The following is an 11,610-nucleotide window of genomic DNA, read 5'->3' as shown; positions in this document are numbered from 1 at the left end:
TTGAGTTTGAACAACAAGGAAGACGGTGTAGAGTCTTATAATGTTTTCAATATGTCTTTTATGTGAGTTTTGCTGCACCGGTTCATCCTTGTGTTTGTTTCAAATAACCTTGCTGGCCTAAACCTTGTATCGAGAGGGATTACTTCTCATGCATCCAAAATACTTGAGCCAACCACTATGCCATTTGTGTCCACCATACCTACCTACTACATGGTATTTCTCCGCCATTCCGAAGTAAATTGCTTGAGTGCTACCTTTAAAATTCCATCATTCACCTTTGCAATATATAGCTCATGGGACAAATAGCTTAAAAACTATTGTGGTATTGAATATGTACTTATGCACTTTATCTCTTATTAAGTTGCTTGTTGTGCGATAACCATGTTCACTGGGGATGCCATCAACTACTCTTTGTTGAATTTCATGTGAGTTGCTATGCATGTTCGTCTTGTCTGAAGTAAGAGAGATCTACCACCTTATGGTTAAGCATGCATATTGTTAGAGAAGAACATTGGGCCGCTAACTAAAGCCATGATCCATGGTGGAAGTTTCAGTTTTGGACAATATCCTCAATCTCATATGAGAAAATTATTAATTGTTGTTACATGCTTATGCATAAAAGAGGAGTCCATTATCTGTTGTCTATGTTGTCCCGGTATGGATGTCTAAGTTGAGAATAATCAATAGCGAGAAATCCAATGCGAGCTTTCTCCTTAGACCTTTGTACAAAGTGCATAGAGGTACCCCTTTGTGACACTTGGTTAAAACATGTGCATTGCGATGATCCGGTAGTCCAAGCTAATTAGGACAAGGTGCGGGCACTATTAGTATACTATGCATGAGGCTTGCAACTTGTAAGATATAATTTACATGATACATATGCTTTATTACTACCGTTGACAAAATTGTTTCATGTTTTCAAAATAAAAGCTCTAGCACAAATATAGCAATCGATGCTTTTCCTCTTTGAAGGACCATTCTTTTACTTTTATTGTTGAGTCAGTTCACCTATCTCTCTCCACCTCAAGAAGCAAACACTTGTGTGAACTGTGCATTGATTCCTACATACTTGCATATTGCACTTATTATATTACTCTATGTTGACAATTATCCATGAGATATACATGTTATAAGTTGAAAGCAACCGCTGAAACTTAATCTTCCATTGTGTTGCTTCAATGCCTTTACTTTGAATTATTGCTTTATGAGTTAACTTTTATGCAAGACTTATTGATGCTTGTCTCGAAGTACTATTCATGAAAAGTCTTTGCTTTATGATTCAGTTGTTTACTCATGTCATTACCATTGTCTTGGATTGCTGCATTCATTACATATGTTTACAATATGATCAAGTTTATGATGGGATGTCACTCCAGAAATTATCTTTGTTATCGTTTTACCTGCTCGGGACGAGCAGAACTAAGCTTGGGGATGCTGATACGTCTCCGACGTATCGATAATTTCTTATGTTCCATGCCACATTATTGATGATATCTACATGTTATATGCACACTTTATGTCATATTCGTGCATTTTCTGGAACTAACCTACTAACAAGATGCCGAAGTGCCAGTTCCTGTTTTCTGCTGTTTTTGGTTTCAGAAATCCTAGTAACGAAATATTCTCGGAATCGGACGAAATCAACGCCCAGGTTCCTATTTTGCCCGGAAGCATCCAGAACACCCGAGAGCCGCCAGAGGGAAGCCCTGGGGGCCCCACACTACACCCTGGCGCGGCCAGAGGGGGGGCCGCGCCGCCCTATGGTGTGGTGGCCCTAGGCCCCCTCCGAGGCTGCCCTTCCGCCTATTTAAAGCCTCCGTCGCGAAAACCCTATTACGTTCGACGAAAAAGCCACGGTACGAGAAACCTTCCAGAGCCGCCGCCATCGCGAAGCCAAGATCTGGGGGACAGGAGTCTCTGTTCCGGCACGCCGCCGGGACGGGGAAGTGCCCCCGGAAGGCTTCTCCATCGACACCACCGCCATCTTCATCAACGCTGCTGTCTCCCATGAGGAGGGAGTAGTTCTCCATCGAGGCTCGGGGCTGTACCGGTAGCTATGTGGTTCATCTCTCTCCTATGTACTTCAATACAATAATCTCATGAGCTGCCTTACATGATTGAGATTCATATGATGATGCTTGTAATCTAGATGTCGTTATGCTAGTCAAGTGAATTTTACTTATGTGATCTCCGGAGACTCCTTGTCCCACGTGTGTAAAGGTGACAGTGTGTGCACCGTGTGGGTCTCTTAGGCTATATTTCACAGAATACTTATTCACTGTTATGAATGGCATAGTGAAGTGCTTATTTATATCTCTTTATGATTGCAATGTGTTTTGTATCACAATTTATCTATGTGCTACTCTAGTGATGTTATTAAAGTAGTTTTATTCCCCTGCACGGTGTAATGGTGACAGTGTGTGCATCCGTGTTAGTACTTGGCGTAGGCTATGATTATGATCTCTTGTAGATTATGAAGTTAACTATTGCTATGATGGTATTGATGTGATCTATTCCTCCTACATAGTGTGAAGGTGACAGTGTGCATGCTATGTTAGTACTTGGTTTAGTTGTGTTGATCTATCATGCACTCTAAGGTTATTTAAATATGAACATTGAATTGTGGAGCTTGTTAACTCCGGCATTGAGGGTTCGTGTAATCCTACGCAATGTGTTCATCATCCAACAAGAGTGTAGAGTATGCATTTATCTATTCTGTTATGTGATCAATGTTGAGAGTGTCCACTAGTGAAAGTGTAATCCCTAGGCCTTGTTCCTAAATACTGCTATCGCTGCTTGTTTATCGTTTTACCAAGCGTTACTACTGCTGCGTTACTACTGCTTGTTTACTGTCCTGGGCAAAGCACTTTTCTGGTGCCGTTGCCACTGCTCATATATATTCATACCACCTGTATTTCACTATCTCTTCGCCGAACTAGTGCACCTATTAGGTGTGTTGGGGACACAAGAGAATTCTTGCTTTGTGGTTGCAGGGTTGCATGGGAGGGATATCTTTGACCTCTTCCTCCCTGAGTTCGATAAACCTTGGGTGATCCACTTAAGGGAAAACTTGCTGCTGTCCTACAAACCTCTGCTCTTGGAGGCCCAACACTGTCTACAGGAAAAGGAGGGGGCGTAGACATCAGGCTATCACAGAGTACATACCTGGACAAGATTCTAAAGAAGTTTAGAATGGACGAAAGTAAGAAAGGATTCTTACCTATGTTACCAGGCAAGGTCTTGAGTAAGACTCAAGGTCCAGCTACGGCAGAAGAAAGAGAAAGGATGAGTCAGATCCCCTATGCCTTGGCAGTAGGCTCTATCATGTATGCCATGCTATGTACAAGACCGGATATAGCACATGCTGTTAGTTTGACTAGCAGATATCAAAGTGATCCAGGAATGGTACACTGGACATCGGTCAAGAATATCCTGAAGTACTTGAAAAGAACTAAGGATATGTTTCTTTGTTATGGAGGTGACCAAGAGCTCGTTGTAACAAGTTACACCGATGCAAGTTGGAACACTGATCCTGATGACTCTAAGTCACAATCTGGGTACATGTTTATATTGAATGGTGCTGCAGTAAGCTGGGCAAGCTCGAAGCAGTGCACGGTGGCGAAATCCTCAACAGAATCGGAGTACATAGCGGCTTCAGAGGCTTCGTCAGAAGCGGTATGGATGAAGAGGTTCATTGTAGAGCTCGGTGTGGTTCCTAGTGCATTGGACCCACTAGTCATCTATTGTGACAACATGGGTGCCATCGCCAATGCACAAGAACCAAGGTCACACAAGAGGCAGAAGCATATCAAGCTGCGTTATCATTCGATTCGCGAGTACATCGAAGATGGAGAAGTAAAGATTTGCAAAGTACACACTGATCTGAATGTAGCAGATCCGTTGACTAAAGCTCTCCCTAGGGCAAAGCATGACCAACACCAGAATGCCATGGGTGTTAGGTACCTTACAATGTAATCTAGATTATTGACTCTAGTGCAAGTGGGAGACTGTTGGAGATATGCCCAAGAGGCAATAATAAAAGTGGTTATTATATATCTTTATGTTTATGATAAATGTTTATATACCATGCTATAATTGTATTAACCGAAACATTAGTACATGTGTGATATGTAGACAACAAGAAGTCCCTAGTATGCCTCTTAAACTAGCTTGTTGATTAATGGATGATTAGTTTCATAATCATGAACATTGGATGTTATTAATAACAATGTTATATCATTATATGAATGATGTAATGGACACACCCAATTAAGCGTAGCATAAGATCTCGTCATTAAGTTATTTGCTATAAGCTTTCGATACATAGTTACCTAGTCCTTATGACCATGAGATCATGTAAATCACTTATACCGGAAAGGTACTTTGATTACACCAAATGCCACTGCGTAAATGGGTGGTTATAAAGGTGGGATTAAGTATCCGGAAAGTATGAGTTGAGGCATATGGATCAACAGTGGGATTTGTCCATCCCGATGACGGATAGATATACTCTGGGCCCTCTCGGTGGAATGTCGTCTAATGTCTTGCAAGCATATGAATAAGTTCATAAAAGACCACATACCACGGTACGAGTAAAGAGTACTTGTCAGGAGACGAGGTTGAACAAGGTATAGAGTGATACCGAAGATCAAACCTCGGACAAGTAAAATATCGCACGACAAAGGGAATTGGTATTGTATGTGAATGGTTCATTCGATCACTAAAGTCATCGTTGAATATGTGGGAGCCATTATGGATCTCCAGATCCCGCTATTGGTTATTGGTCGGAGTGAGTACTCAACCATGTCCGCATAGTTCGCGAACCGTAGGGTGACACACTTAAAGTTGGATGTTGAAATGGTAGAACTTGAATATGGAATGGAGTTCGAATATTTGTTTGGAGTCCCGGATGAGATCCCGGACATCACGAGGAGTTCCGGAATGGTCCGGAGAATAAGATTCATATATAGGATGTCATTTTATGTGAATTAAAATGATGCGGAAGGTTCTATGGAAGGTTCTAGAAGGTTCTAGAAAAGTCCGGAAGAAACCACCAAGGAAGGTGGAGTCCCGGAGGGACTCCATCTCCATGGCCGGCCAACCCTAGTGGGGGAGGAGTCCCAAGTGGACTCCCCCTATGGGGGCCGGCCACCCCCCCCACATGGAAGGGGGGAATCCCACCCAAGTGGGATTCCCACCTTGGGTAGGTTTCCCTATCACATGGAAGGTTTTGGGTTCGGGTCTTATTCGGAGACTTGTAGTCCAACACTTGGGGCTTCCACCTATATAATGAGGGGCCAAGGGGAGGGGGCCGGCCACCTCAAGACCACAACCTGGCCGCCCCCCTTGAGTGGCCGGCCACCCCCTCCCAAACCCTAGCCGCCCCCTTCTCCTCCATAGCTCCCGCGTGCTTTAGCGAAGCTCCGCCGGAGTTCTCCACCGCCACCGACACCACGCTGTCGTGCTGTCGGATTCAAGAGGAGCTACTACTTCCGCTGCCCGCTGGAACGGGAGGTGGACGTCGTCTTCATCAACAACCGAACGTGTGACCGAGTACGGAGGTGCTGCCCGTTCGTGGCGCCGTGATCAAGATCTTCTACGCGCTTTTGCAAGCGGCAAGTGAACGTCTACCGCAGCAACAAGAGCCTCATCTTGTAGGCTTTGGAATCTCTTCAAAGGTGAGACTCGATAATCCCCTCGTTGCTACCGTCTTCTAGATTGCATCTTGACTTGGATTTCGTGTTCGCGGTAGGAAATTTTTTGTTTTCTATGCAACGTTATCCTACAATATCATGATAGAGCTATCCCACCTCCCACTTACTTTCATATTTCTTCGTCGTTACAAATATTTCTCTTACGTTATGAGCTCCCCGCAACGGGTTTATCTCGGATACCATGAATTCAACACTTCAGTTCACCCGATGTGTGGTTCTTCATGTTCGATGGGCCTAAGTGGATTTAAAAATGTACTTTTCAATTTGTACATAACTTTTCTATTTTTTTCATAACCTAGCTAATCCTTAAATATATCTTATTTTTATGGAGACATTCTTTGATATACTATAATGATAAATATGTTTAGGTATAAAACAATATTAACAATGCAAAATGCTTATTTGAATTAAGGTATATACTATCATAAATCCTAATACTTATTATTACAAGTAAATTACTAAACCGTACTTGTTAGGTTTTTTTGTTGTGCAATTAGGGTGTATAAGAAAATCATGTGTTATATTGGATATCATCATAAATCTCATCAACCCAATAATTTCACAATGGTACACCTATTAATTTCTGCCTTGATGTATTATAATGTGTTTATATGTATCATTTTCTATGGTATCATTAAGTATCTTCAAACCATGGTGGAACATTTTTTAGTGTACATGAATCTAGTAATAAACTCGGTAGAGATACCTTGTATGGGGCTTAGATGTAACTTAACAGATAATTCGAGATCATATGGAGCGTCAGCTAGTACTCTGCCCTCAAAACCTCATCATAGAAAGTTTCACTTAGATACCTTGTTTAGACATAATGTGACATTAATTCGGACTCAAGACAGGTGTATTAGAACTCATAAATTTGTGGTCTGCTTTGTAATGTTAATATGTGCTTCTTGCGCTAAATGCGTTACCATTTGCTGCAATTGAGTTGCGAAGATGGGACGGAGCATTTTGATCCCTACTCCAAAGTACCGACTTTAGACTTCTATCTAGCAAAAAGGCCTCAATGTATAGGTTCTTGAAATTCATTTCATTTGATTCAGCACATTGCTCGCTAGGACTGTAAAAACTAATTCAATTTTTTTTTTTCTTTCTACTATGCCGCCTTTATTCTTTTGCAACAAACACAAGTGCACAACCAGAATGCGTAAACACCAAGACAATAATGTAGTTAGCTTCAAAACAAAATCATATGTAACCCAGAGGTGCTCATACGGGGTAGGGTGTGCATGTGCACGTTCATAGGGGTGAGTGTATGCGCGTGTATGTGAGCGTCAACGTTTGTACCATGTTTCTAAAAAAGTCAACGTTTGTACCGTGTTTCTAAAAAAATCATATGTAACCAACAACATGTGAAAGTTGGACAGTGGAAGTAAGAAACTCTATGAAGGCACAACAAAAACAATTCATCCCAAAATATTAAAACACGATAACTAATTAATCCCGGTAACTCTTCATCAAAGCAGCATCGTCCTAAGTTCTTAAAACACTAAAAATACAGTACAAAAGAAAGCATAAATAACCAAGCAACAAAAGGCACTTTTAGTTCTTAGTAGTGGAGTTACCAAGAAAGCGGACACTAATCCCTAAGTTTGGACTTCCATTACATGCGATTTGAGCTTGCCTAAACTTTATTCTCTGTGCACGCATTGCAGTCGGGTCTTTATACTTATAGGGATTCTGCGGACATAGAAACAATGAAAAAATAAAGTAGTAATAAGATAGAAAGAAATGCGTAGGAAAAAATATTTGAAATCACATGAATTATGTAAACTTGGAGTGTTTTGTGCCTGAAGATCAGAGTGAACTTTTAAAGTCCTGCATTTTTCTTCTGAGACTTAGATTAAAGAACCAATTCCCTTCGTTTTTCCTCCATTTTAAACCAAATTAACAAGTTGTGTCACTAGACGGATTTTTTTTTTAAATTTCTTTGTTCCTCTTTGGATTCTTACAAGACTTTAAATGGAAAATTAAAACGATTGAGATGCCATATAATGTGAATTATCATATGATTTTAAAGAACATGAGTGGCACCAAATGGTGGCGTCCTCACCCGTATTGGCTGAAGCCTTGTTGAGATTTCGCCCTAGCCCAAACACCACCCCTAAACACACAACCTTGACACTCGTCCAACGGCATATCGCCTGTGGCATGACACCAACCTAGACAACCACCCCTAGGTTTCTAGGTAGCCTACTAAACTGAGAAATCCACCGGGGTATACGAAGTTGAAAAGACAACATGGCTACGACACGCTTAGAGAAGGTGAAAGGGTGTGCCTAAAGACAATTGCGGGGAAGCTCGCAAGTCATGCACGGAAGCGACATCCAGCTACGAGAAAGATGGACTTTTTGGTGTCGCCTCCAAGAAGGAAAACATCATCGAAGACTTCGTCGTCACCAACAATGGCCAAGGCTTTGCGCCGCTTTGCTGATGTCCCATCCTGAATAAAAAACCAGCCACCACCATGAGACCGCAGAGAAGGAAACAAAGCCAACACCGCCAACAATACATCAAGAACGCCCCTAGATCAAGCACTGGCATGTGTATGCCACCCCAATCCAACCGAGATCAGATTATGCCCCCGAAACTAGATCTGGTGGAAGAAGCTTCGATGTCCGCAACATAGAACAACGCCCTGCCAAGAGCATGACACGACTAGAGCGAGATGCTGGTGCAGCCGCCACCACCAACATCGCCCACGGCAAACCACCGAAATGCACCGGAGGAAGGGCACCAGGTTGACCATGCCCCAGCTTGGTCAGATCTAGTCTTGACCGGCCATGGCCAGCCACAGTGTCACGGCCCACCGGTCGCACAACGGGAGGAGCGCGGAAGCGGCGCAAGGAGAGCACGGGGCAGCGTCGCCATCGGCCAAGACGAGGCAGATCCCTCCCTGGTACCCGCATCTGGCCAAGACACGCAAGATCTCTGCCGCCCCCATCCACCTTTGGGGGCAACGAGAGGATGGAGAAGTGGGGGACGGAGGTTGTGGCGGGGACTAGGGTTTTGCCCCCCGGTCGCTTGGGGGGGTGGGGGGACGCGAGGGGAGAAGAGCTACCTACGTGTTGCTAGGCAGCACGATCCAGCTTCCGAGATCAGCACATAATCGCAAATTCGTAGTTGCATAGAGCAAAGCAACATTTCAGCTCAAATATAACAACGCGATAATCGACTCCATGTCAAAACGTTCATCGATGATATTATTATTAAATATAGCTAGCAACCAAAGCAGAATCCAATATGACAGACCGTTCTTCAAGAGCGAAAATGTAACAGAGAAAACAAAAAAGGAAGACTAGGACCCAATTCTGAATTGCAAGTACTCCTGCATGCCCCGTGTACTTTCAGTCGTACACGACGAGCTTCTCATACTCCCCACCGGAGATGGCCTTCTCCATTACGGCCCTGGGCAAAGGGATGTCCTCGCCACCGAGGAAGAGCTTGAGCATGTTCTTGGAGAAGCCGCTGACCAGCGCCACCCCCTTCTGCTCTGACATGACCGGCACCGAGTCCGAGTCCCGCAGGTTCCAGAAGACAATCTGCGGCACCGCGTCTGCGTACCCGGCCTCGGAATACTTCCTGGTGATGGCCTCGTAGTCCGTCTCCCACGGCCTCGAGGAAGCCACGTCGAACTCCATGTCGCTGAACACGAACACCTTGCTCACCATGCGCTCCGGGGGCAGCTTGCCGGCGACCGCCACGCGGAGGAGCTGGTCGAACACCGCCTGCAAGTCGGTGTTCATGTTCCAATCCATGTCGCGGATGAACTTGGCCTTCTCAGAGAGTTTCTCCCCCTTGATAAGATGCAGCTGTGGCCGCGAGCTGAAGGTGATGACGCGGTGGCGCCACGGCTCGTCGCAGAGCTCGGAGAGGAGGAGCCCGAGGGAGACGCAGACATCCATAGGGACTCCGTCCATGCTGCCCGACACGTCGCACACGGCGAGGCAGTTGTTGAGCTTGCCGAGCGCCAGCAGATCATCCACCATGCGCTTCCACTGCAGGTCAGCGACTTCATCGTTGTCGTCCGCGGAGGCCAGGATCTGGTGCGGCAACAGGGCGCCCGACGCGATCTTCACCTTGCCAGACTTGACGTCGGCGAGATACTTGTTGAAGCGCTCTTCGTCGCGCTCGAGGAAGATATCCTTGTAGTTCTTCATAGCGACGGAGGCCACGCGAGTGTACACCACTTTCCCCCATTCGCGGGCCGACATAAAGATCTCGGGGAGGTTGAGGGCATGGCGCAGCGGCACGTACGCCTCCTTGCGGAGGAGTTCGCGCGCGCGGTAGGCGTAGTGCGCGTCGGCTAAGTCGGCCGGGATCTGGGGCATCGAGCCCTTGGGGAAGAGACGGCGCGCGATGGCCTCGCAGAGGAGCAATGACCGGTCGTAGCAGGAGGTGTCGACCGACGGGCACCACTTCCCGGCGAGCGAGAGATCCTTGAGGTTGCCTTCCGCCAGCTTCTTCATGTCCTCGGAGAGGAGGTCAGCGAACAGATCCGCGGTCATGTCGTGCAAGAGGCGGTAGTTGGGGTCCTGGGCGTACCTCTCGACGGCTTTGGCCGCGGCATCAGCGCGCTTCTTGTGGCGCTCGACGGCGGCCTGGGCCGAGATCTCCTGGTCGCGCTTATTGCTGGCAGCAACGCGCGCCTCCGTCGTGTCCGCGGAGTGATGCACCTTATTCCAGCGGCGCGGCGAACCACGAGATGGGCGGTCGTCGTAGCAGCCGCGGTCGACGATCCCTCCTCCTTTCTTGCCGCCGGCCTGCTTCCCAGGGGTCCTGGTGGAGACGCCGCCGTGGATGATGCGGTGGAGGAGCTCGGGGAGGTCCTTGAGGTAACCGAACTCGGCGACAGGTCGCGCGTTGAGGGCCAGCGTGGCCGGGTGGGACTCGTGCATCCAGAGTGCGGCGGCGTAGAACCCCTCTTGGTCGGACTTGCCGGTGCCGCGCACGCCGCGGAGGTTGCAGGCGAGGCGGAGCGCGGTGGTCGGCTCTTTGGCCCAGGCGTCGGCGAGGAGGGATGTGACGGAGGACGGCGGCGTGCCAGGGACAACGTGGAAGAAGAAGTCCAGACAGGGGTCGCCCGAGGTGGCGAACGTCGGGGAGTTGTTCTCCGTTCGAGTCTTCCTCGGGGGCGTCGGGGGCTTCGGCGGCGGCGTGTTGAAGCCGGCGTCGAGCAGGTCCACGAACTGGTTGCCCGTGGTGGGCGCAGAAGCCGCGGCCGCAGCCGCCCGGAGGCTGTCCGGCGGTGGGCCGAGGAGGGTGTAGGAGGCCGCCCTGCGGCACGCCGCCACTGCTGCCGCCGCCGCCATGAGCGATCGGTTTGGGTGAGGGTTTTGGCTAGGTCTATGGAGGGTTTTGTATCGTGATCAAAAAAATAAGTAAGAAATGGCGTGCGTAGTTGTGGGATACGTACGGGAATTCCGCAGGGGCTGGCGGCGCGGTGAACTGAATTATGCCATTTCTTACGGAAGGTTTTGCTAATCAGATCCTTATCCACACACAAGGTTTACTACGTAAGCTAAATTTATCCTTGGTGGCGTTTGATATCCTGTAGTGCAACAAAATTTGCATTTTCCTTTTGCGAAACGACGCTCACATGTACGCGCGCACAAAATTTGCAATTTTTTTAAACAAAATTTGCACTAGAAAAGCTAAATTATACTGCAAGTGGAACTTAGGCGAACGGGCAACAGGCACCCGAGATGAGTTAATTATAAAAGATAATTCTTCGGAAGAAAATCAATGAAGAAAAAAGTCAGCAAAATATATCCATCTTTCCTCGGCAGTCGATCAAAGTTTCGGCGGCTCGGCGGAGACCTGCCCGTATTTGGGAAGTTCTTAGAGCAACTCTATTAGATCCCGTAAATTCGGTCATGTA

At 46.8% G+C, this 11,610-nt stretch overlaps 1 protein-coding gene across 1 annotated transcript; it reads right to left on the bottom strand.

The window, feature by feature from the left end:
* Positions 1–9,076: 9,076 nt before the first annotated feature.
* LOC127313587 (uncharacterized) lies at positions 9,077–10,755 on the bottom strand. Its single transcript, XM_051344075.2, has one exon. It carries the CDS (start codon positions 10,625–10,627, stop codon positions 9,077–9,079), a length of 1,551 nt encoding a protein of 516 aa, XP_051200035.2. The 5' UTR covers positions 10,628–10,755.
* Positions 10,756–11,610: the final 855 nt, after the last annotated feature.

Source organism: Lolium perenne, chromosome 7 (assembly GCF_019359855.2).
Source record: "Lolium perenne isolate Kyuss_39 chromosome 7, Kyuss_2.0, whole genome shotgun sequence".
NCBI lineage: Eukaryota > Viridiplantae > Streptophyta > Magnoliopsida > Poales > Poaceae > Lolium > Lolium perenne.
Note: the sequence above shows the minus strand (reverse complement) of the source record. Positions and strands in the feature narration are given on the sequence as shown.